The sequence below is a fragment of the Hemitrygon akajei genome, chromosome 10, assembly GCF_048418815.1.
Source record: "Hemitrygon akajei chromosome 10, sHemAka1.3, whole genome shotgun sequence".
Classification (NCBI taxonomy): Eukaryota; Metazoa; Chordata; class Chondrichthyes; order Myliobatiformes; family Dasyatidae; genus Hemitrygon; species Hemitrygon akajei.
In genome coordinates, this window is record NC_133133.1 from 143,186,141 (window position 1) to 143,213,039 (window position 26,899).

At 43.0% G+C, this 26,899-nt stretch overlaps 1 protein-coding gene across 3 annotated transcripts in view; it reads right to left on the reverse strand.

Annotated features, from left to right (window-relative positions):
- kiaa0930 overlaps window positions 1-26,899 on the reverse strand; it is a 94,428-nt gene that overhangs the window by 22,362 nt on the left and 45,167 nt on the right. The window contains exons 3-8 of one of the 3 annotated variants that reach the window (XM_073059191.1): window positions 18,534-18,638; window positions 16,603-16,680; window positions 13,332-13,433; window positions 7,603-7,743; window positions 4,779-4,973; window positions 922-954 (exon numbers count right to left, since the gene is read on the reverse strand). In XM_073059191.1, the coding sequence (XP_072915292.1) occupies window positions 922-954; window positions 4,779-4,973; window positions 7,603-7,743; window positions 13,332-13,433; window positions 16,603-16,680; window positions 18,534-18,638 (654 nt within the window). The remainder of the gene's footprint in view (window positions 1-921; window positions 955-4,778; window positions 4,974-7,602; window positions 7,744-13,331; window positions 13,434-16,602; window positions 16,681-18,533; window positions 18,639-26,899) is intronic. The other 2 variants (XM_073059193.1, XM_073059192.1) reach the window with 2 other exon arrangements.

Here is a 26,899-nt window from a genome sequence, read left to right on the forward strand (position 1 = left end):
ATTGATATGATTATCTTTTTGAACAAAAATACAGTAGTCACTAAGGCCTGAAATTTATCAGGAAAATGATCAATTGGATAATTTGAATAGAGTTATAACCATTCTATGATTAAAATGGATGAGAGGTGTTCAAATTTAAAAGAGCTTGATGCGAGTCTTCTTGCTGACGTTGCGCTGACTGACAGAGTTTACTCTCAGACAGAGTGAATTTACAAGGAATAAAATCAAAAGTCTTACCTCTTGGTTCATTAAAACAAAGCCTGTTTATATTTGAGAATCCCTGTTATTTCATTCACTGGCTTTGTACTGATTGAAATGTTGTACTAATAACACCAGAAGCTAAACAGCATTGACCATTGTGGCAGAGAAAGAAAATCAGCAATGGTGTACAGACAGTAAGTTTGTCAGGGGCAGGTAGACATGCAGGTACCTCCTAACCAGCAATGGCATACAGACAGTAAGTTTGTCAGGGGCAGGTAGACATGATGCAGATACCTCCTAAGGTCAAGGGTTCCTAACCTTTTTTATGCCATTGGACCCCTACCATTTGCCCAGGGGTCCATGGACCTCAGGTTGGGAAGCCCTGTCCCAAATGAATATAACAGAATGGTATTTACTGGTTGCAAATCAAGGTTCAAACATAACTAGTAGATTTTACACTTCTGTGAATGATGTTACCATCACAAGCATCTATGCATGCAACACTGGATCTTGCCACAAGGTTACATGAATGACCCAGTCCCAATCATCAGGCAGGCTTTAGAACAGGGGTTGCCAACCTTTTCTCATGCCATGGACCAATACCATTAAGGGTCTGTGGGCCCCTGGTTGAGAACCCCTGGTTTAGAGTTTCAGTTTGCTTTAAAAAAAGGCACAACACACAGCAAACACAACACAGACTAGTGGGTGCAGTCCACCTACCCAAAATGCACTGCAGGAAGGAGAAGCATCCCCCTGGTGATGAGAAATTGCAATCTTGTAAGTTAGATAATGTCACAAGCATGGGGAAGACGATCATTGAACTTCTTTGTAAACTATTAATATTAATTTTTAAGAGAACATTTTCTGGTGGAAATAAAAGGCGGTGCCCTTAGGAAAGCATTTGCAATTCTTTTATGATTTATTTTAAAAGGTCCATCATTCTCCCAAGATCTCTCCCACATCTCTATTCCTCCCTTACATATGCTAGTTAGTACAACCAAATCCGCATCAGTTTGCCTGACCCAAAGTGGATCTAGATTTGTGATCCGTAACTGTGAGCTTGGGGAAGTAAGTGACAGAACCTCAACAGGTAACCAAATTACATGCTGGAGCGGGAATTTCAATTGACTAATCACTTTCCTGGAGATAAAGTGAACTGTAGCATCCCAACTGTTGTCCTGGAAACAATAATGACAGAACAACGCTTACAGTGTACATCAGTCAAAATCACAGATACATAGTTTATCCATTTTGCTTATTCACACAAAGTGATGTAATTGAAACACAGGGATCCATTTCTAAACCAAATCTGGTGAATACATTTTGTTCAGACTACTGTGTGAATAGGGGAAGTAATGGATAGGTATATAAAAACCATATAACAATTACAGCACGGAGACAGGCCATCTTGGCCCTTCTAGTCCATTCTGAACGCTTACTCTCACCTAGTCCCACCGACCTGCACTCAGCCCATAACCCTCCATTCCTTTCCTGTCCATATACCTATCCTATCCTATATTAAATAGTTCTAGTGGGGCAGGAATGAAAAAGCATAAATTATCTTATCCTGTTCCACAAATATTTGATAATTCATTTCAAGAACTTAAGAACATTGGAGGATAATCCTTATTTGAGTCTGGTGCTTCTTTTGGACATTGTCCTCGGACCATTCAACATCACCTCTCTGACCGAGACCACAAATCAGAATGCTAACAACACCACAAGCCACACAAGGGTTGGTTTTTGAATTTGCACTTCCCCCCTACCCAAACCCCAACCTCGGCATAAAACTGATTAAAGAAACCATCTGATCTTCACGCTTCATCATTTTAACAACAATGTAGATAAGGAGGATTGAATTTAAACATACTTTTGCATCACATTGCCATGATCAACTGCATGGAGGTCTTCTAAAGGGCTGTCAGGTGCCTAAAAATAGGGTTCGATTTGGGTCTGACTGTGCTTGACTTGGTCCACAGCTGACATCTGAACTTAAATTCCCATTGCTGCACATGCCATCTGAACTCTAGGCCTCCCTACTGGGAGGTGGAATATTCTATGAGTGGTGAGTGAGTCTCAGGTGGCAGACCCCACCTCCACCCTAGGACAGCTAATGGGCCTTTGACATCTTGTGCTGCAAAAGGCCTTTCAAGTGTTTCGGAATGTCTCTGGTCATTAAACGTTTCTTAAAATTATTGGAATGACTAAATAAATATTTAAAAAACATATTTAATAATCTTTCACCTTTTCTGCAATTAGAACCAAGAGAAATAAACAACTTTACTCTTTCCATCCGGGTTGGCGACCCTGTTTGTGCCACGTGTGCCAACCATAGCTTGTACAAAGCTGAGAGGGTCAGACGCCAAGTGTATCCGGCCCCTCTGCTCAGAGTCCAGTGGTGGTGAGGATGCACTAGTGATCCATCTCCAGTGCAGTCCCAATTTCTGTGCAGCAAGGAGTCAGAACAAAAGTTAGGGACAGCCAGGGGTCTGTACCTGTGGCTTTCTTCCAAACTGCAGGTTAGTTGTGGTTCTTTATTACCAAATGGTGAACAGTAACCAATGGTGGATAACTGTTTGTCAGGTTGGAGGCCAGTGACTAGTGGTGTGCCTCAGGGATCTGTACTGGGTCCAATGTTGTTTGTCATATACATTGACGATCTGGATGATGGGGTGGTAAATTGGATTAGTAAGTATGCAGATGATACTAAGGTAGGTGGCGTTGTGGATAATGAAGTAGGTTCTCAAAGCTTGCAGGGAGATTTAGGCCAGTTAGAAGAGTGGGCTGAACGATGGCAGATGGAGTTTAATGCTAATAAGTGTGAGGTGCTACATTTTGGTAGGAATAATCCAAATAGGACATACATGGTAAATGGTAGGGCATTGAGGAATGCAGTAGAATAGAGTGATGTAGGAATAATGGTGCATAGTTCCCTGAAGGTGGAATCTCATGTGGATAGAGTGGTGAAGAAAACTTTTGGTATTGTTACGCCTGTGCCCCAACTCTGAGGGGCCGAAGAGTGCAAAGTAGCCCCCTCCTTTTTGAGAATCGCAAGATCGCTATTAATGCGGGTCTGGGACCCAGGAAATGAGAGAGAGACACGCAGAATCCACAAGGGGTTTGGAATGTCCTGGCCCTTCAGCGATACAAAGCCACGGAAAACGGCCATTGTCTCTTGGAGATGGAATTGTGTATTGAGTACTGTGCTATTCATTGAAGCCCTCAGGGGAATGACCAATAGTGGGCTGGTTGAGGGATGGCATCATCCCAACCTGATTGACATCTGAGACCCCGTGAGTAAGGATAAAAGAGGGTCTGGGGAACAACCCCTTCAGACGCACCAGGAGAAACACTAGAAATCCCGTGACAGCGTAATAGCGACAGCCGGTGGAGAGCCCACGTGCATCCTTTTCCATTTGCCTCGGAATTGGTGGACCTCACCACGGAAGAACAGCTTTAGCTAAAGGGAGAAACCAGCCCCAACGACATTTCGAATGATCGACATCATAAAAAGGAAAAACTGGCAAGTTCTAAAAATCCGTCTCTCTCTCTCCAACCAAAAGCTGCAGCCTGAATGAACTTGAGTGACTTTTATATTTCCATCGGACAATACATTATCCCAAAGACAACGATAGAGCTATTTCTTATTGATTATTATTATACCCGTGCTTTTAGATTTAGTATTGACAATATATATTATCTGTATGTTTGCATTGATATTATTTTTGTGTATTTTTATCAATAAATACTGTTAAAAATAGTACCATCAGACCTCAACGGACCTCTCTATCTTTGCTGGTAAGTGACCCAGTTACGGGGTACGTAACAGTATGCTGGCCTTTATAAATCAGAGCATTGATTATAGGAGTTGGGATGTAATGTTAAAATTGTACAAGGTATTGGTGAGGCTGAATTTGGAGTATTGTGTACAGTTCTGGTCACCGAATTATAGGAAAGGTGTCAACAAAATAGAGAGAGTACAGAGAAGATTTACTAGAACATCACCTGGGTTTCAGCACCTAAGATACAAGGAAAGGTTGAACAAGTTAGGTCTTTATTCTTTGGAGCATAGAAGGTTGAGGGGGGAACTTGATAGAGGTATTTAAAATTATGAGGGGGATAGACAGAGTTGATGTGGATAGACTTTTTCCATTGAGAGTAGGGGAGATTCAAACAAGAGGACATGAGTTGAGAGTTAGGGGGCAAAAGTTTAGGGGTAACACAAGGGGGAATTTCTTTACTCAGAGAGTAATAGCTGTGTGGAATGAGCTTCCAGTAGAAGTGGTAGAGGCAGGTTTGGTATTGTCATTTAAAGTGAAATTGGATAGGTATATGGACAGGAAAGGAATGGAGGGTTATGGGCTGAGTGCGAGTCAGTGGGACTAGGTGAGAGTAAGCGTTCGGCACAGACTAGAAGGGCCGAGTTGGCCTGTTTCCGTGCTGTAATTGTTATATGGTTATATTGTTTTAAACAACGTCCCTTGGGAAGATTAAGCCAACCTTGGCATTGTGGAGAGGTCACGGGGAGCAGGTGACTCTGAGAGCCTTGCTCCACTCCAAAGGCTTTCTGTACTTACTTGTTCATTCAGGGGTGACCCTGGCTCAGAGCCCTCTTCGGTGCCATAGGGTGAAGTGTCCCCAGTCGCTACACGGCTCACTGCCATTTCAGCGTGCCCCTTTCCCTGGGGCCCTTTCATCCGGACAAATTCCATATTGTTGTATTTATAAAACCCAAACGACATCTTCTGAGCCATCTTAGCAGCCACACTTACCTGAAAGAAAGAACACAACCCACACATTACTGCTTTAGTCAGCATTCTCTAGACCCCTCTCAGATTCAGCAGATCTGCGACTTCTCCAGTGTGCCCCGAAACAATCGGTCACTGCAGGTTCCCCTGCAGCATGGTTCATCCAAAGTCTTCTCGACATCATCTACTAGGTGACGAGGCTGCACCCAAGAACCAGAACTCATTTGCCCCTCTCTGGTCTGGAAACGGAGATCATTTGTGGAACTGCACTAGTGCTTTGGCAGAGATGTGTTGAGTCAAGGCAACAGACACAGAGTATCCAATTTTAGGACTACGACTGACCTCATGCAATTGATGAGTCAAAGCAGAGGATTGCACTATTGAAGAAGCTGGTGTGGTGGCTGAGAAAATGAAAGAGAAGTCTTTTCAAGAGTGGAAGTCTATCTGAACCTGACCGAGATTCTCAGAGCTCAGACGGGGCAGAGAAAGACAGAACACAAGAAACATTGTGTCAGTCCCTACTGGATGCCTTCAAAGCAGTGTGAACAGCATTTACTAATAGCTGAACAAGAAAAAATGTTTTTCTCTAATCTAATTAAAATTATTCAAAGAGATAAATGGTGTAATTGCTAGTTTACACACGTTTAAATATAAAGCAACAGTGTTAGCAACAAGACTGTGCACAAAGTACATCAGGGAGATGATTTGCTCATCTCACATTAGCAGAGCTGTTCTGAGTGCTGCAGTCTACCCAAAGGACAGTCGTTCTCTTTCTACTTCCTCCTTTAAAGAAAGAATTCCATGCACTTAACAAATTCTCTCTTCATTAGTAAACTAGGCCCTACTACAGAGCGCCAAAGTCCAGTGTTTAATCCCTGAAGTCAGCCCACTTCTGGAAGAAAATTATTGATCTGATAGAGATAATTCTGCTGTGCATTTTCAGTGTTTTCAAAGTTCAAAGCAAGTTTATTATCAAAATGCACACTTATTCAGAGTTATGCCAATCGTGCTTCCATTTATTTGGTGTGCAGTTAACTGATTATCTTACAGATGTGTTCCCCTCACACTCTTTCCCACATAAAAGGTGGTCTCTAGTCATCATCCACCACTGTCCATTCTTGCTGATTGTCGTGTTTTACATTTGTTAACTTGCAACACACATTCACAGTAGCCAGTGAAATGCTGAGCCTCTTTAAGGGTCTTTGGGGCTACCTTTAAGTTGGCAATGAAAACCTTTAAAAATATCTTGATTAGATTACTGTCAAAAGTAAGGACTGTTTATATATACTGTTCTCAAGTGAAACTTTAAACTCTGGGGTTATTCAGGAAACACATCCTTACCCTGAGCTTCAGTGATCAAACAGACACAGTATTCTAGAATCAGGTCTGACTGTGGTTCCAAGACACTTAGGACAGAATGGAAGGAAAGCTCATCCAAATAAAATGTTTTCAGTCATCTTCAGTCTCTCTTTCCATGTGTCCTTTTCTACCTAAAAGATTGCCATCTCTGCTCTGGAAATGGTAGGCAAATTGCTTGATATATCCAGAGTTATAGTGTCATGATCTATTGCTTTGCTACACTCCTGCTATGATGAAATTAAGGTCTTGTATTTTTCAAACAGTGCAACATTACAGAAGAACTTTGTTTTTCCTCCCCCTGCTTCCTGCAGTTGTCAGGCATTTAAAACTTAAAGTTGCTACTAACTCTCACCACCCCATCCCACCTCGCCAATCCTGTGCCTTGATCCTTCAATGAGTTGCAGTCAAAAGGAGGCTGGGGGTTCAAATAACCCATAGAGATATTAGAAGCTTTCACATTTATCGACACAGCACTACAGATTGGTATTCAAAAATAAAGGTATTCACTTCTTGCACAGAGGGTAATAGTAAAAATCAAAGAAACATAGGCAGGAACAAACAAAAAATACACAAGATGGTGACTAAAAATTTAAATAATACCTAACAAAAGAGATCATGAAATTATATTAGTATTTAAATCAAAAGTATGTGGTAAAAGCTTAAGTATGTAAATGTCTCATTACTGAACTGCAATTTTCTGAAAATCCCTGAGCAAAAACAACAACATTGGAGTTGCTGTAACATTAACTTGGCAACAAGCTTCTCGTTGGATTGCCAAAAAGCACCAGGTCCACCAGCAGGCAACACTGGTTTGTCATTAAACAAGAAGTCAGCTCTCTCTCTCATTTTTGTTCACCCTCTTTCTGAGCCAAACAACTCACTTTAGTACATTATTGATAGAGCAAATTCTCAGAGGCAGCTGGTAAAAGCATGTGGGGGAAGAGGGCATTGTTACCAATGTGGAGACGCACAAAACCAGAGAGAGATTAAGCACATACTAAAACAACATTTTACATTTTAATAGGGTTATGGTACCAAGTACAGGTGGGTGAAACAGAGAGGCACTGGCACTTAGAGGTACTTGCATTTCCGTACACACAGTTATACAGTTCCTACATTCAGGTCATAGATAGAGCCAATGCTAATTTTTTGTAGATCAATGTAGTCAGTCCTATTCCTCAATAACAACTCTTTACCCCACCCCACACTTGTAAAACCTAAACTCACACACAATCCTGCAAGATTACAAGCTAGCTCAGAGCTAGCACACCAGGTTAAAAAAGAGCTCTCTCACCCGGTTATCATACACCTTTTTCAGAGCTTCATATCTGATTGACCCCTGGAAGATCACACCTTGAAATGAGTTGTGTTTATCGCTAGCGACCAACTCCACACAGACCATTTCTCCTTCTCCCACAGACATGTCACTGAACACCTGTAACAAACATAGCAGAAGGCAAGGTTATGCAACCATCACAGAGGTAACAGGATAACTGTTCAGATACAGTGAATGACAAAATAGAAGTTAAAATCCTGATCTGGTTCTAGATTACACAGGACACTCACATCCAAAACTTTTTTAAAAAATCTTCTTTTGAAAGGCTGAGCTATGGACACTTCCTTATGAACTGAAATCATACAGCTACTCAAAATATTGTTAACTTGGGGTACATCAGTATTTTCACAGTTCTATGGCACTGAAGTTCAGCTGCATATAAAGTAAACAGCAGTAATTTAAAAAATATATAGCAAAATCATTAGTGTGACTTACAGCCAAAGTGTTGAGCATTTTAATAAGAAATGCACCAAAACTGCCCTTTGTAGATCACTTTGATGTTACAATATATTGTAACATTAAGGGAAGTGTAAGATTACTTGCCTTCCCTCAAATGATTAGAAGCTTCACAGATACATTTAATTCTGTCGTGTTATGAAACCTTTAATATTTCAGTTAACACTGGGGCAGGGAGCAATGTTCTTTGTAGAAAGGAAATATAATGAATCACTTATCCTAAAATTAATTTCTTTATTTATTTTGGTCATCTGTCCCAAAGTCTCCTTTTGTCAGATTCTGTTTGGTGAGATTTCCAAGGGCCTTTTTTCTACTTTCTAAATTAGACACAATATAAACACATGTTGTTGAAATAATCACAAAATGCATCTGCAAACTGACAGGCCTTCCTCCACAAACACGTGACGCAGTGGACGGGATCAAGGCCGTAAACCATGTGACTGACTCGCTGAACTACTCAACATATTTATCACCACAGGGAGAGACTGGAGTAGAATTGCTTCCTATTGGATAAACAGACTGCGGTTAAGGTAAGCACTCTGTCCAACTACAGTAAGCTTTGGGTTGAAGAAGAAAAAGTCATGAAAATACTTGACTTACACGAAGAAACAGGAGGTTTTTTTTGTTATGTTCCCATTCCAGGAGTCCAATCATATACAGTGTTCTCGAGTTTCTGGAGAACCGTATGACAGTTCATGTATTTGGTAAGCTATGGCAATCTATGGCCTTTTGAGGACAGCTATTGAGGGATGAGAAGGAATTTGGGACTGAAGCACGGAGTTACATATAAAAGCATTTCTATGTGCATAATGCTCTTAAATCATTTTCCGGTGCAGAAGAAGCAGTCAGTGTACTGAAAGCAATGCAAGACATGTTTACGCACTCTAATCTCAGACTGCATAAAATGGCTTCCAACAGTGCTGAGGCCAAGCAACGTTTCCCATCTGAAGATACGGCCAAAGTTCTACAGAATCTTGACCTTGGACCTTATCACTGACACCTTACGTTCCAGGTTACTGATACCAAAAGGCCCTTTAAAAGTTGTGGCAAGCTATTGACCATCTTGGACTTGATGCTCCAGTCAGCATCAAGGCACACTTCATGTTAAGAGAGTTGACCTCGGACACTTGCAGATGGGATGCCCCACTCCCTAAAGAGAAACAGCAGCAGTGGCACCAGTGCTGTTCTTTCCTTCAGCATCCTAAAGGTTTGAAGATTTCAGGAACCTACACAACAATTCCACTAACTACAATTCAAGAGAAAGAGGTCTGCATCTTCTATGCTCCGTCAACTAACGCTATCGCTGCTGTTGCGTACCTGAAGGTCACAGACACTGCTGGATATAGCAAAGTTGGATTCATCGTGGGTAAGGCAAAATTCACTTCAGAAGTGCAGTAACACGCACCCAATCGTAATTTCAGGTTAGTACCATGTCACTTCTCTGCTCATTGGACATTACTATGAGCAAGTATGTCACCAGTGCTTATAATGGTTGAAGACCATTGGTTGAATAGCAAGACTGTTCTCAAGACCAGTCTCTGATACTATTCTTCTTTCACCAAAGACTTAATGAAATGGTCGTATGAATTATAGTTTCAATAGTTAAATCTGACATCCTGGGGATACCAGGTGGGGAGCGTACTGGTCTCTAGAGCTGAAGTTTGTTTTGTATAAGCATCACTTTCTGTATGTAAGCTGTTTTTTTTTATATCATTTCCTGTGTGGGTTAATTGGGATTCAACTGGAAGCACATTTATTTGTCCTTGAAACAGCAATATCACTGATAACACACTTCACCTGTGAGTCGGTTGGTGTGGTATACTTCGTCCAGTGCTCCCGGTGTGGCCTTTTATATATTGGTGAGACCCGACGCAGACTGGGAGACCGTTTTGTTGAACACCTACGCTCTGTCTGCCAGAGAAAGCAGGATATCCCAGTGGCCACATGTTTTAATTCCACGTCCCATTCCCATTCTGATATGTCTATCCATGGCCTCCTCTACTGTCAAGATGAAGCCACACTCAGGTAGGAGAAACAACACCTTATATACTGGCTGGGTAGCCTCCAATTTGATGGCATGAACATTGACTTCTCTAACTTCCGTTAATGCCCCTCCCCTTCTTACCTCATCCCTGATATATTTAGTTTTCTTTTCTCTCTCTCTGCCCATCACTCTGCCTGTTCTCCATCTCCCTCTGGTGCTCCCCTCCCCCTTTCTTTCTCCCTATGCCTCCCATCCCATGATCCTTTCCCTTCTCTAGCTCTGTATCCCTTTTGCCAATCACCTGTCTGTCTCTCATCTTCATCCCACCCCTTCCGGTCTTCTCCTATCATTTTGCATTTTCCCCTCCCCCTCCTACTTTCAAATCTCTTACTATCTTTCCTTTCAGTTAGTCCTGACGAAGGGTCTCGGCCCGAAACGTCGACAGTGCTTCTCCCTATAGATGCTGCCTGGCCTGCTGCGTTCCACCAGCATTTTGTGTGTGTTGCTTGAATTTCCAGCATCTGCAGATTTCCTCATGTTAGCATATCACTGAGTCTTAAGCTATGTTAATACTGGTAAACATTTAGTAGATATATTTTGAAGGAACTATTATGTTTATTGCTCGTCATTATTAAGATATTGTTGAACCACAAGTTTACACTTCATAAATGGGGGGGGGGTGTGTGTACGCGCATTACACTGGTTGACACCAATTGTGAGAATAATTGACATATTGGTATATTCAGCTGCGCGACGATTCTGTACTGAATTTAATACTTATTTTTCTTAACTTTCTGCGGTTGCATATTAAGATCTCCTTAAAAACCTCGAAGGGAGCTTCATCTCAGGTGATACTTGAGAGGGAGTTTAACTCGCTGCATTGCTTTGTATGTCCACACTGTGAGTGCAGTAGACACAGTGAAGAGACACCAGCACATGTTAATTAGTAGTTCTCTCTCTCCCTCTCCCCAGAGAACTCTTTGATCCTGTGTTTGTTGAACTCACAGCATCATTAACCGATACCTACACTCACCACTCTTGAAGCCCCCATTTGACCACATTCTGTAAACTAAGTAGCAACTATAGGGCAACTTTATCTAAGAAAAGATGAGCTGGCATTGGAAAGAGTCCAGAGGAGGTTCATGAGATCTAGTCCACAAATGAAAGGGTTAACATATAAAGGCTGATTTATACGTGCGTATGGGCTACGCCACAGCCTACGCTACAGCCCTGATTTTCACTTCTGCATTGCTTTATGCCGTAGCGAGCATGCGTTGGTGTGTGCCAAAATGCTAGTTGGCGATGGGGTTTCTGTGCCACTGTGTGGAGTTTCTTTGTGAGAGACATGGACGAGGAAATGCATTTCAAGCATTTTTGCATGTCGGCAGGTAGATTTGACGATTTGGTTCATCTATTTTGTATCGGTGTACGCACAGCCTACAGACATGGTGGAGAAGAAGCAACCGGAAATGTGTAGGAGGAAATGCGATGCTACCAAGCGGACCAATCACAGATGTTGTGGTCTGCATCACCGCGACGCGTGAATAACTTTTCTGGAGAGGTGCACGTCAACCTATGGCGTAGGGTACAAGATACCTACAGTGTAGATGCGACGTACAAGTATAAATCAGCCTTAAGGATCACTGATGGCTCTGGCCTGTATTCGCTGGAGTTTAGAAGAATGTGGGGGAGGAGACCTCATTGAAACCTATTGAATATGAAAGAGCTGGATACAGTGGATATGGAGAGGATGTTTCCCGTAGTGGGGGGGGACGAGGACTGGAAATTACAACCTCAGAATAGAGCGATATCCGTTTAGAACAGAGATGAGGGAGAATTTATTTAGCCAGAGGCTGGTAAATTTGTGGAATTCATTGCCACAGACATCTGTGGCAGCAAGTCATTGGGTATTTTTAAAGTTCAAAGTAAATTTATTATCAAAGTGCAGATATCTTACCATGTACAAGCCTGAGGTTCATTTTCTTGTGGGGATACTCAATAAATGCAATAGCCATAAGAAAATCAATGAAAGACTACACCAACAGGATGGATAGCCAGTGTGCAAAAGACAACAAACTGTCCAAATATAAAAAGAAAGAAAATAAACAAACAAACAAACAAACAAGAAATATCAAGAACATGAGATGAAGAGTCCACAGGTTGTGGGAACAGTTCAGTGATGGGGCAAGTGAAGTTGAGTGAAGTTATCCCCTCTGGTTCAAGAGCCTGATGGCTGAGGGGTAATAACTGTTCATGAACCTGGTGTGTGAGTCCTGAGGCTCCTGTACCTCCTTCCTGATGGCTACAGTGAGAAGAGAGCAAGACCTGCGTGATGGGTGTTCCTAATGAGGAATGCTGATCTCCTTTGACAACATTCCATGTAGGTGTACAAAGGTTCACAGGTTCTTGATTAGTCAGGGTGTCGAAGATTCTGGGGAGAACGCAGGAGAATGGGGCTGAGAGAGCTAAGAAATCAGCCACGTTGGAATGGTGAAGCAGACTCGATGGGCTGAAGGGTCTAATTCTGCTCCTATGTTTTACGGTCTAACGCAGATTCTATTGCACTCTCTGTACTGAAATGATGGAAGCCACATTAGGTCTAATTTGCAGCAGGTTTGGCAAGAACATTTCACAGAATCACTGCTGAGAATCTGCAGGAAACTGACACCTCTGCTGCTGAGCACCACGAGGACACCAACACAGTACTAACACTGGAAAGGCAGAAGCCAGAACCTCTCACAGCAAGCTCACCATGTCACATTTGAACAAGCAACACCCAGAAGAAATCTGTATGTCAGTCTGGCTCTCCCTGCTAAAGGGGTTTACATCAACACTCTAATAAGAGGCAAACTTTGTGACTTTGGGCCATTGTGATTGGCTATGGTGCACTCTATCTTCCTTTATTCCTGAAGTGTCTTGGTACATCTACTTTACACTGGAATCTTTATTCCTTTTAACATTACCACCTTCCCCATGTGGTGTGCCCAAGTAGAGATGCAGAGAACGATTAAACTTTAAAGAGCCTCACTTTGTTGCAGGTGGAAATTAGTTGAAGAAACCAGACCTATCTGCAGCCTATAAATCACAAGGAGCTGCAACTGGGTCGTCATCCCACAGGCAGAACTTAAGTACCGGTAATGACTTGACAGACTCCAAGCAAATTAACTACTGAATGTCACAGCTGCACCAATTCACATTGGGTAGCATTCCTCACAAAGTCTTCCAGTAAACTTAAAAGAGACATTACCTCTTCAAAACTGTCAATCATGAAGAAGATGTTCGGATAACTGATTTTGGACTCTTCTCCTTTACTATCCATTGGATGCTTGCTTGGGGAAGCAAATACTTGCTATTTACAAAAAAAAGCAAGGAGAAACGATTTTTAACATAGAAAATGTAGTATGAGCATAATGCATGAGATATTGCATTTTATTAAGGTCTAATCACTGCAGAAAAAATTAATAAAACATATGAAACTGTGCAGGCCTGTGTAAACCAGTGTTGTGAGATCCACACGTCACTATTCATTATCTTCCAATTACAAGGAAATTTGTATTGACATTGTACGCCATTTAAAAACAGGCTATACTACATCATCTATTGGTAACTTGCCCACGAAACCTCCTGAGGCTACCAACCCAATGCAGCTTTTGGGTTGGGAAAATGTTGACTTTTGTTTACAGGTTGGGTTATTCACTGATTTACAGTGAGGAAAAAGAGTTGGGAGAAAGAAATCAGATTTAGGCCAAAGTGGAAAGAGTGAATGAAGCTGTAAAATAGAGATGTACAATATGTATCATTTGCTTCAAAGCATTAAGTCCTTTCATGAATGTTAATTACAGAAACAGAACTGTTTTTATATGTTTCAAAATTACCCAAATCTCAGTTTTAAACTGGACTGAGGTTCAGTCAGAGTCAATCATTTAATGTTTTTCTCCTGGTCAAGGCCAGGCTTGGAAGAAACTGTTGAGAACAATCAGATTTTGATGTATTCCCTTGGGTAGAAATGAGAATAAAAATGGCAGCTTAGAATGAGGTGATATTTTCAGAATAAGAGCATTCCTTCTAAAATGTAACACGAGTGAATCTGCAGATGCTGGAAATAAATAAAAACAAAATGCTGGCAGAACTCAGCAGGCCAGACAGCATCTATGGGAGGAGGTAGTGACGATGTTTTGGGCCGAAACCCTTCATCAGGAGTGAAGTAACATGGGATGGTCTAGGGGGGTTTAAGAAGTGGGGGGAGGGATTAAGTAGAGAGCTGGGAAGTGATAGGCTGGAGGGAAATGGGCTAGGGGAAAGGTGGAGAATTATGGGAAATAAAAGAGAAAGAAAGGTAGGGCTGGGGGGAGATTATAGTGAGGGGGGATAAAAGAGAGAGAAAGAGAACCAGACTAAAATAATAGATAGGGATGGGGTAAGGGGGGGCAGGGGTATCAACGGAGGTCTGTGAGTTGGATGTTCATGCCGGCAGGTAGGAGGCTACCTAGGCGGGAGATAAGGTATTGCTCCATCGACCTGCGTGTGGCCTCATCTTGCCGGTAGAGGAGGCCATGGACAGACATATCGGAGTGGGAGTGGTCTGTGGAATTGAAGTGTGTGGCCACAGGGAGATCCCGCCACTGTGGGAGGACTGAGCACCGGTGTTCGGCGAAATGGTCTCCCAGTCTGCGGCGGGTCTCCCCAATGTATAAATGGCCACATCGGGAGCACCGGATACAGTATATCACCCCAGTTGACTCGCAGGTGAAGTGGTGCCTCACCTGAAAGGACTGTCTGGGGCCTGGGATGGTGGTGAGGGAAGAAGTGTGGGGGCAGGTGTAGCACTTCTTCCATTTGCAGGGATGAGTGCCCGGAGGGAGGTCGGTGGGGAGGGATGGGGGGGATAAATGGACAAGGGAGTCACGTAGGGAGCGATCCCTGTGGAAAGCTGAGAGTGAGGGGGAGGGGAAGATGTGGCTGGTGGTGGGATCACGTAGGAGGTGGCGGAAGTTACGGAGGATTATACGTTGGATCTGTAGGCTGGTAGGGTGATAGGTGAGGACCAGGGGGACTCTATCCCTGGTGGGCTGGCGGGGGGGATGGGGTGAGGGCAGAGGTGCGTGAAATCCGGGAGACGCGATGGAGGGCAGAGTTGATAGTGGATGAAGGGAAGCCCCTTTCTTTAAAAAAGACATCTCTTTTGTTATCCCTTTCTCTCAATTCCTCCGCCTCCGCCGCATCTGCTCTCAGGATGAGGCCTTTCATTCTAGGACAAAGGAGATGTCTTCCTTTTTTAAAGAAAGGGGCTTCCCTTTGTCCACTATCAACTCTGCCCTCCATCGCGTCTCCCGGATTTCACGCACCTCTGCCCTCACCCCATCCCCCCGCCAGCCAACAGGGATAGTGTCCCCCTGGTCCTCACCTATCACCCTACCAGCCTACAGATCCAACGTATAATCCTCCGTAACTTCCGCCACCTCCTACGTGATCCCACCACCAGCCACATCTTCCCCTCCCCCCCACTCTCGGCTTTCCGCAGGGATCGCTCCCTACGCGACTCCCTTGTCCATTCATCCCCCCCCATCCCTCCCCACCGACCTCCCTCCGGGCACTCATCCCTGCAAATGGAAGAAGTGCTACACCTGCCCCCACACTTCTTCCCTCACCACCATCCCAGGCCCCAGACAGTCCTTTCAGGTGAGGCACCACTTCACCTGCGAGTCAACTGGGGTGATATACTGTATCCGGTGCTCCCGATGTGGCCATTTATACATTGGGGAGACCCGCCGCAGACTGGGAGACCGTTTCGCCGAACACCGGCGCTCAGTCCTCCAGCAGTGGCGGGATCTCCCTGGGGCCACACACTTCAATTCCACAGACCACTCTCACTCCAATATGTCTGTCCATGGCCTCCTCTACCGTCAAGATGAGGCCACACGCAGGTCGATGGAGCAATACCTTATCTCCCGCCTAGGTAGCGCCCTACCTGCCGGCATGAACATCCAACTCACAGACCTCCATTGATACCCCTGCCCCCCACCCTTACCCCCATCCCTACGTATTATTTTAGTCTGGTTCTCTTTCTCTCTCTTTTTGCCCCCCCCCCCCACTATAATCTCCCCCCAGCTCTACCTTTCTTTCTCTTTTATTTCCCATAATTCTCCACCTTCCCCAGCCCATTTCCCTCCAACCTATCACTTCTCAGCTCTCTACTTCATCCCTCCCCCCCTTCTTATCCCCCCTCCACCATCCCATGTTACTTCACTCCTGATGAAGGGTTTCGGCCCGAAACGTCGTCACTACCTCCTCCCATAGATGCTGTCTGGCCTGCTGAGTTCTGCCAGCATTTTGTGTTTTTATTTCTTTCTAAAATGTGTCTGTTGGATTGGCAGAGAATTATATTTACATTTTCAGTGTTTCAGGAGTTTTAGAATTTACACAAGCAAGACGTTATAAAAAATATCATCCAAACCATCAAATTGAGAGAGGCTTCCCATATTCACCAGGGACTCAGTTTGCAAAAGACAGTGTCTAACCTGGGATTTCTTCTTATGAATGTGAATGTCTCCTCCATCTGAGCGTGTGCACACAGCGCACGTCACTACGTATTCCAGCTGTAGAGGGAGAAATGCAGGTTTGAGGATCAGCTCTCAGCCTCCATGTTTCCTGTCCAAGTGACAATCTGCTGCATACTAATTCAGACAATGAATGAAGTTTATTTGACTCTACGGTGCACCGTGCATCAAGACAAAATGGTGGAAATATTGATTACGTCAGCTGGAATCTGCAGTATTTCCAGTTTCCTTCTCGTGCATCACAGAGCCAGCTTAAATCAGGCAATATTTTTCTCCCTCCATTCTACAGCCCACCATACCACAAAGCCTGCAGTTTTCTTGACTGTTAATTTTATCTAGGCTGAGATGACGTACAGTTCAGTCTTACCCTGTTCGGTCAGGCCCCAGTTGTCTCAGTTCACTCCTTATCTCCCACTGCTAGTTGTGGGCCCAGTTCGCAAACAAAACCTGCCACTAGAGGGGGTTCTGCAGCCAACCGCAGTGTGGATGGTGTGATAAACACAAAAATACCAGGGATTATCTGATTTAGATACAAAAATACCAGGAGTTATCTGATTTAGATTTGCCTCACCGGATGCTAAGAGAATTTGGGGAATGTAGATCAGATCTGCTAAAATGATGCATAGATAAATTGAGGAAACAAACCAAACCTATCAGCATTTTGTTAAACCAATCAATCTGAAGTATTCAACTGGCAACACAGTAAACACAGATCTAGCAGAAGGGCCATTAAATAACAGACAGTAAAAATCGCAGGCACTAACAGTGAAATAGCAGGAATATTAAATATGTTTGCTTCAGTATTTTTCACATATCCAGGCTACAATCAGGCATGATACAATATTTAAAATAAAGGGGAAATTTTACTTCAAACTCAACAGAACAAATAATACTGGTATAGACAGATTGCATAAGAGAAATAGTGGGGGCTTGTTACATTTATAAATTGAATAAAGCAGAGTGGCAGAACATTGATGGCTAGTTACCATTTTAATTCAATTCAAGTCATAAGTTAGAATACTTACATACCAGCCAGTTAAACATCAATAGTAGTAAAATATTAGAATCCTTACTATAAAGATACAATAAAATCTAGTAAAAAAGACATTGCTAATAAATAAACACTAGGATCTTAACTTGAAGCAGAGGATGTGAAAGTAGAATAAGGAATAGAAAGCAGAGGTATTGCCTAACCATAATAATAATGGGAAATCAACTATTTTGGGAATTATTGGGACAGGGGCTGCTGATTTCAAGGTGACCTGAGGTTTACAGAGACCAGCTTATTGGGGGCCATTGTAATAAAAATGCCCTGATGCAATAAAGACATTGAAGGATGTTGCAGATTTCAGCTGCAATCGAGTGGAGGCCATGCCCAAGTTGGGTTTTCACAGTGCGAGAAAGCTAATCTTTAGGTCAGGTGACAGAGCATGATTGTGAACGGTCTGATTCCACTCCTGCTGATTCCTGGTGAGCTGGTCATGAGGGAGGCAAACTCTCTGGGCTATACTTGGAGGTTTTTTCCTTATCCAGCACTCAGTTGAATAAACAGATGAACCATTTAGAGAGTGTGGGAGGTGATGGTTGGCTGAGATGGAGGGAGAGCTAGCCCAGAGACTCAGACTAAATAGTGGTAATCCCACTATAAACTCGAATGTGATCAACTCACTTGGTTTCAGAGCAGGCAGCAGTATTCCTCTTTAGTTGACTGAATTACCTGGTGCAGGAAACCTCAACTTGAGCAAAATTAAATAGACCAGGAATTGTAAAGTCTTTTAACACAAAAATCTAACAACACAGCAATAGTTTAGTAGAAACTGCTTAGAACAATTTCTAGCAATGCAACCTGAGGACAATTCTTGACAGTAAGAAACTACCCAGTCAGAATATACCTTCTGCAAAACGAGGTTCAGGTAGACACTCTCCTCCCAATCAATGTCTGGTTCACCGAGACCAGGCAACTTCTTGGAATCTCTGCGGTAAACTTCAACTTCAACCTAGCAGTTCACCAGGAGGGAGGAAAACAAATAATTCACATGTTCTTACTGGCAGAATGGATAGAATATCAGATCAGCATTAAATCATCATTCATATTAACAGAGGGAAACAAGATCAGCTTTGCTTTACAAGATATTTAGCCTTCCACTGAATTTCAGTAATTAGATTTTGGTTATATTATTGGACATCTATTTTATAAACAGGAACACTTCAGAATTCTCACTAAATCATGATAGGAATTCCTTAGAATAGAAAACATCAAAGCTCAATGTTGAAAGTGTATAATAATGTTATATTAGAATAACACAGGGAAGTGCATCTCAGGGCAATAAAATAACTTGGACAAAAATAGCGTGTTACTCTGCCGGATATAGGTCACTGGAGGTGGCTGTACAAAATTCATGGCTTCATTTAACTGATATAGAGTAGAACAAAGAGAGAATACTAAACTTGCACCAAGCCTTAGTTCATAAGTAAGAGCATTTTAAGATTCCCGCCATTAGAAATATAAAAGCATTGGACCCAGGGCAGCAGGGACTCTGCAAGACGTTGCCGGGGTGGTGCCGAGCAGCCAAGATTCATTCCTTCCACCATCCTCCCTACCCGACACGCGGACTCAAGCTCGTAAAGATTTATGCCAAAACAATCACTTCTTGGCAAGCTGGTATCCAGAGAGCATGAAGGGAATGACAATGGGAGACTAGATAAATCCTTTAGTTGGATGAATGCAGGATTTCTCTAATAGCTGCTGTTGATGCACAGCCTGTAAATTAAATCTGTCTGGAAAGTAAGCTTGGAATGGTGCTATTAAAAACTTGACTGGAATTATTGATCAGAGATAGCGGGGTTACACTGCTGACTCACAAAAAGTATTGTTGCAGACTGTTGTGCTTACTAAATCCATGCAGGTTCTTTGTAAGGGCAATTCGTTTAGTCCTACCATCCTACCTTTCACCAAATTCTTCCCTTTCAGAGGGAACTGGATAAGTATGTGAATACAATATTCAATCTGCCTCCGTCACTCCAGTTCCTAATCGCACACCTTACGCCACCTTGTAAATCACTTTCGTTCCTCACGGGTGCTGTTCCACTACCCCTTGGATCACCCTGCAGAGGACTGCCTTGTGGGAATTCAGTCACCGTGTTCATTCAAAACAGAGATCGACAGATTTCCGGCCACTACTTGAATCAGTGCTTACTGGGACAGCTGGAAAATGGCACAGATGTAGAAGATTGGCCACAGTCTTGATGAATCATAGAGCAGGTCACCTGAACCTTTCTTGCTCTTTTGTCCTTTTGAAGTATCCTGCCACCTTCAAATTTGGAAACCATGCCCTGCACACCCGAGTTCCGGTCATTAATTTGTAACAGGAAAAGCAGGGGTCTCAATAGCAAGTCTGGAGGTAAGCCTCGGTAAACCCACCAACAGTCCAAATAAACCATTCTCTATGTTTTCCATTTTCCATCCATTATCACTTCAGTACACTTTAGTCCATGGCCTTCAATTTTGATAATAAACTGAATCAGGTTTATTATCACTGACTCGAATGCAGTGAAATTTGTTGTTCTGCAGCAGCTGCACAGTACTAAAACATAAAAATTGCTATAACAAATTAATAGTGCAAAGGAGGTCAAATGATGTAATGCTTTTGTGTTATTTATCAAACCCTTTTTGACCACGCTCATTCAAAACAATTAACCATTTTAATAAATCCATCCTGTTTTTCCATGATCAGTCTGTTCCTGCCCAAGTAACTGTTAATTCTGTCCATCTTTATAGTTTCCAGCACCACTGACAGGCCTGCAGGTTACTGTGCTTTATCACAATTCCGTAACTCTTGTAATTCTCGCGTGTTCCCTCAGCAACCTTTGGACTGGGTGATGTTCCCCACACAGTACAAGCAGACATCCCAGGACCTTTGTTCCATTCATTTTTAGCCTACCCAACGCAACAACTAGAACCTCCTTTGCTGAGACCGATTTAGAAAATACATTTCCACTGACTCAGTGGGTTGAAAGGTTTGTGAGGAAGCAAGGTTTACTTAATGTTTCAGATATAGTTTGGGAATGAAATTAATGTATGGGGAACTTGGCCAGAATGGAGGTGGCGAGCTGAAAGGCTTACTCCCAAGCTGACTCTTTGCTGCCTGTATCCTCACCCCAAAAAGTGACCACAATAAGGTTCAGCCTAGAAGAATTTGAGAAAGCACCCTGGCAGGCCAGCAGCCTCATCTCGAAACTGAGCGGAGAAACTCCAGTCTGATGATCATGCATTCCAATTCTAGAAGGCTCCTTACATTAGCTTTGGTGGACACACAAGCTCTGTTCCACTGCACACCTAATGTCTTGTCGATTTCTTTACATCTCCCAGGTGACCTAAAAGACATCTGGAAATTTAACTATGGTGCAGCCTGCTTTCAATCTGCTTTATCCTTATGAACCATTGTTTTGATTCATACGCCACAGAATAACTAGCACCAGTTATTCTTCTGTTAGCTTCTTACAACTCTTCTCTGAGAAGTTTTGTAATCCAATTTTCTGAAGGAGCAGACCCCTGGCTAGAAATTATGTCCACCTTAATGATGAATCTGTTTCATTCTGTCAGAGGTAAGGCCAGCATTTAATGCTAAACCACAATCCCAGTGGCTTACTGGCGCAGTTCACAGAACAGTTAAGAACCAACCAGGTTGTTGGATCTGATTAGAGATCCAAGGTTCCTCTCTCTGTCCTTTCCTCTCCAATAGACCAGATGGATTTGTAGGGACAAGTTGGTAGATTCATGGCTTGATTGCTGATGCTGATATCTATTCCAGAATTTTGTACATATTTGATTTTAAACTTTAGCTGCCTGCGTGGGATTCAAACTCACAGCTCTGGCTACCAGTGCAGTCCCTTAACCACTCTGCTACTGCACCCACGAGGCCAAGTTACGTATGGTGCCACTCTGCAGCAACTCTCTAATTCCATATACCTGGATAACAAAATCAAGAATATCAGTGCTAATCAGGTTTGATTTCACACACTGTTCCAACTCTCACCCACCCTCTCCTCAAAAGAATTTATGTTGATAAGGGTGTCACAATCCAATGAGTGACACCGCCACTCGCTTCCCTCCATACAACACCAAACAATATCCCTCCTCCCTCATTACCCAGCTCGTATTTCACCAATCAATGGAAATGCACATCCGACAGTAACAGAGGTTTATTTGGTTGTGGGATGAGTAGTAGTGGGAATGGTGGTGATTGAGTTCATTTCAATACTAATTAAATAATTATGATTAAAATCATCGCCTGGTGCTGCTTGTCAGAGTAGGGATTTTCCACTTGTATGCAGACTGCCTACCAAGGCATCCCAGACAAGCTGAAGTCACCTCCATCCAATGTTCAAATATGCAGAAGGAATCTGATTGCTAAGACACCCATTACCTTGGGCTGGCAATGGGTAGCCAACTCTCCTAGTCTATGGGGCTCGGAGCCACTTCAACAACTGACCCCCATCAAACAAACATTTTGAGACATCAGCATGCTTCTCCCCACCCTACCCATCTTTCCACAATGAAATTTAAAATCCAGTTTCCAACTTACCAACACCTCCCACCCGCCTCGTCCAGCTAAAAGCTGGCTTCAGACTCAAAATTAGTATTAAATTGGTTCCTAGCTAGAAGTTAGCATTCACAAATATAAGTGAAAGTGAAATTAAAGAGCCTGAACTCATCCAACACGTAACATTGAGGTTTGCTCTCTGGAGGGACTCTGTCATGAAGCAGGAGGTTGTCAGATATGATAGCCACAGCCCGAATGTTAAACCCATGACCTCTTTAACAGATCCCTTTAGTCCAAACAGAAAGCTCGAAGAAAGATCTCTGATGGTTCAAGTGATTCATGAATTAATAGGGGGGGAGCAAAGGGCAATTGGTGGGTGAATATTTAAAAAGAATAAAAATTAATCATATGTAAGCTGAGCTGATATGCAGTTGAACGATTGTGCCCCACAGTTTAAGCCCCTTAAATAAGGACTGGGGAACCCTTCAACATTGTTTCACTTATAATCTCTGCTGATTCTTTTGCACTTTCCTGGTGAAGCTGCTTAGCAGCAAAGCTTCTTATGTGACGTAGTTTGCAGTTATTTGCTTTACAGTCCTTTCCCGCCGGTAGACCTGTGGAAGAATGAACCAGCAGCAACATCACACTCTCAAACGATCGTTCATCACCATTCACCGGAGGCTGCGCCAGTACCCACTCCGACGTGAATTGCTTGGGACTTGAGCGTTCTATGCATGTGAGGAGATTATCGTCATCATGAAGTCGGGTGACGCACCTTTCCGGTCAACAGGCTGAAATGCACCATTCCACAGCTGAATTCAAAGAACTAAGATACTACTCTGCCAGTTTTGATACTAGAAGGCAGCAAGAGTGTGATCCTTTTTAAAGTTTAAAAAAATCACTGAACAGACTGTCACACCAGGGGTCTCATTAAATACGTTCAAATGTTTGGGTATTTTCTTACTTGCTAGAAAATAAAAATACAACTGCATTTAGCAATTATTGAGTTACTCCGCTCCTATTTGCTGATGATTAAGTGACATTTCTGATTTTGTTGCTACCTATTGCTTGAGATGTAGTCTTCAATAATTCACAATTGACAGCTGAGGCTCCAACGTGCTGAATCAGGAGGTCAATTTTGGTTGCCATGGAAATAAAGCCATCATCTCCAGTTTCCTGGAAAGAACAAAATTCAGCCACGCAGCAGGGGCTTTGGTTCAAAAGGTTGAAATTTGTGGTGTACATTAGTTCATCATTTACAGAAGGCAGTTCAGTTGTAGTTTGACAATCTTTGCGCTACAAAACATCTGATTTGAGAATTGCAATACACGTGCAGTTGATGGAAGCACAAAGATAAAATGAGTACATTTCTCAGCCTGTCATCTTCCCTTACCTCTGATACCCCTTCAGCTACGCACAGGAGGCTGGCCAGCTGGACCCGGAGATTTCTGCAAAGCCTTTTCACATAGTAATCATGCCTCACGCAAACGGAAAGAACACGTTTCTGTTCTTTGTGAACAAAGTGCCAATAAATATGCGGGAGACTGGCAGTGCAGGTGTTTAGATTTATCCTAAAGGAATTGGTGTAGGGTTTTTGATCTGTAACATTCACTGTTTCCAGTATTATCATATTCCCAGCATTTTCTGCTTCATTGTACATTTCCAACATCTGCAGTTTCTTTCTAAATTTACAGTAGATCATTAGCAGCACTGAATTATAAACAGAGATCCAGCCTAGTTAAACCCTAAAGTAACAACCCATGACAAGCCACAGAAAGAAACTGAGGAACCGAAAGTCATACTGTCAACAATTTGTTCCACCTCTGGATGAACCTTAGTGCCCTGGAATTGGTTTAATTCAGGATCAAAATTGTTCTGAACTGCAAAAAGTGAGCAATCTTGAGAATGTACACAGGCTGAGGTCAGATGCAGGATTAATTTTCCAGTTCAGCTTCATTAACTTAGTTCCTGTATTCCACATCAACACTTTTACAATAAATCAGCTTTCACTTCCTGTGGCCATGGTGTGGTTTAATGAACACAATGCCTGCTGATCTTGCATTGCCCTAAATAACTCACTCATTTGACATGAACCTTCCATTTTTTGGTTCCTTAATACTGTCATAGCCGGGGGCAATAGTGGGATCAGCTCCTACAACCTATTAAATGCTCCCAATGGCATGCGTCTTAAATAGCCTCCGACAACCAAGCTCATGTGTGGATTAGCTACTAAGCCCGGCCGAACCATTTCTACCGACAGAAGAAGGGGCAAAGGCGGGTTGCTGGTGCCTTAAAATCAGTCATTTTGGGCAGATGGGGCTGTCTACTGTGGTTGGCAGCTCATCTCAAATGAAAATTCTGATCTCATACCTCCGCTGCCTTATGGCCATACCCACTCATGGGGAAGGCTTTGGGAATTAACCCTGAGGGAAAAATCTGGGACTTGAGTCCCTCAGGCAGTCCTACTTTGAGTTCAATGCTGACTGGCAACTCCTGTGACTTTGCTGGTGCCAAACTATATCAGCCTCTGTTGTTCCTTTAGGTTCATCAGATGTGTGGAGAGGGGGAGCTTGCTGCATGGGTAACAGCTTGCTCTCCATATTGTACTGCCCAGGCCTGTGTATCTAGACAACTAGGAGACAATATCCATGGTCAACCCTGACAGACAGACGCCTCAACTCTATTCCTTCATGCTTCTACCATCGGATCATATGAATCCTGCTATAAATTATGTCATAAAGTTTACTGAAGCCAGAAGTTAAATTCAGGGAATCATAAAATTTAATTCACTTGCAGAACATTGTACCTTCTCAATTTAAAAGGAAAACATAATATGCAAAATTTCATGGAATCTCCCCCAGTTGTTTCCTTTCTCAGTCCTACAAGCCCACCTACAGTTTTTTTCCTTTGGTACACCATTTTCATCTCTCCTTCCACCTGATTAACTAGGTCTACCACCCTCACTCACCTGGATCCATCTGCCCATTATCCATACATTCATCTCCCTGGGTTTCTACTCCTTAAGGTCACCTTTCCCCATAACCCTCAGCCATCTTGTTCCATCTGCTCATCATCCCTTACCTGGCTCCACCAGCCTCTGTCTCAACACCCCCCTCCCTCTGCCGCACTTGGCTTCATCTGCCTATCTCTCCCACTCATCTGGTTCCACCCATCACTCTCAGTTCTATATACTGGTTGCCTTCCCTCTGCATTCAGTTCTGAGGCAGCCTCGCAACCCAAAGCATTAGCCTCCTGCTTCCACAAATGCTCCTCAACTACTACCCCCTCCTCACTCAGCCACCGAGATTTCCAGCAGTTTCTTTGCTGTGAAAGAATTGATGCACGAATGCCTCCGAATGTTCAGAACCTTTTGAGTAATTGGGACATGACTGGGCACCTGACTCGCACGATTGTGAAGGAGACCATGAGTCAGTGTTACTGTCCAGCCACATTTCACCAGAGACTCAGATCCATACCAGAGTGAAGCAACTTCCCCTATAGAAACTAATGAACCACAAGCCTACAGAGTCAGATCACCCTGCCCTAAACCCTCTCCATTTGCAGTCACCAGGAGTGGCGAAAGCACGAAGGAAGCTACGCCAGCGTTTTTGTCATTTTTTTGTTGCCAGCAGGCCTCAGTAAATTCCCAACACATGTAAATGTACCTGGTGAACTAAGCTGATCCTTATCCGCATTGCCTCAATTAATTATCAAGATCATGAACCATACGAACACACCAGAACTTCTTTGATGAGAATGTGACCTGGCTATGGTAATGTTATATTAAAGACAAATACACATCTTTGACCTGAAAATAAATGGGTAGCAAAGAATGACTGGAGAGAGACACAAAAGATGTCTCACCACAGCACTTGAATTTAGAGCTCAAATTCCATGGAGTGCATTTCCTGGGTAACGTACATATTGTCCAATACAAAATAACTGTACTTCATAATGGAACTAATTAACATCTATGGCAGAGAATTGTACTGTGGCCCATTGCTCAGCTCATGAATAATTATTAGTGTACACTCACTCCCTGGGCAATTACTGCTGACTCGGAATTTCTGCAGTGCTGAATTATTCGCTGCTTTTAATGGATGGGGGCAGAGTCAGGGAACTGCTTTGGGGCAGGATCAGGCTCTGAAATTAACCTTGCTCAAAAAATCTGGAAGTATTGGTGTAAACTCAGAGGCCTAGGGGATGAGTGTGGGTGAGGGGGGCAGGCAATGGATTATGATTCATAAGGTTTAGTGGAAGTGCCTTTTTAAAAATTGTATTTGGCAATTATCAAGCAGAAAAGTTGCAGAGATACACCACTGGTGTACACAGTGGAAAAAGAAACTACAAGCAGTGCATCATATTTTAGGGTCACAGAGCATGAAGTTGGAAATGAGATTATATTTGGTAGCAAGCTTGGATACGATATTTTTGGGTCATCATCCTAGAATGCTGTTTTGTGTATAACACCCAAACACTGCATAACGTCATTAAGGACCCTGACTGTGATACCAGGTTCACTTTTGTGTAGAGCATAAGCACAAGGACAGTTCGCTCATCGAGACCATTCCTTTTGAAAGGAACATGAATTCTCGATCATGAATAGCATAGAAGTTATACCTTTATATTTCACACTTCTAAGGTTTGGCTCACAGGAGGAGAGAGCAAGTTCCTTAATCCAAATGAAACGATTATGGATTTACATAAATGTTGGT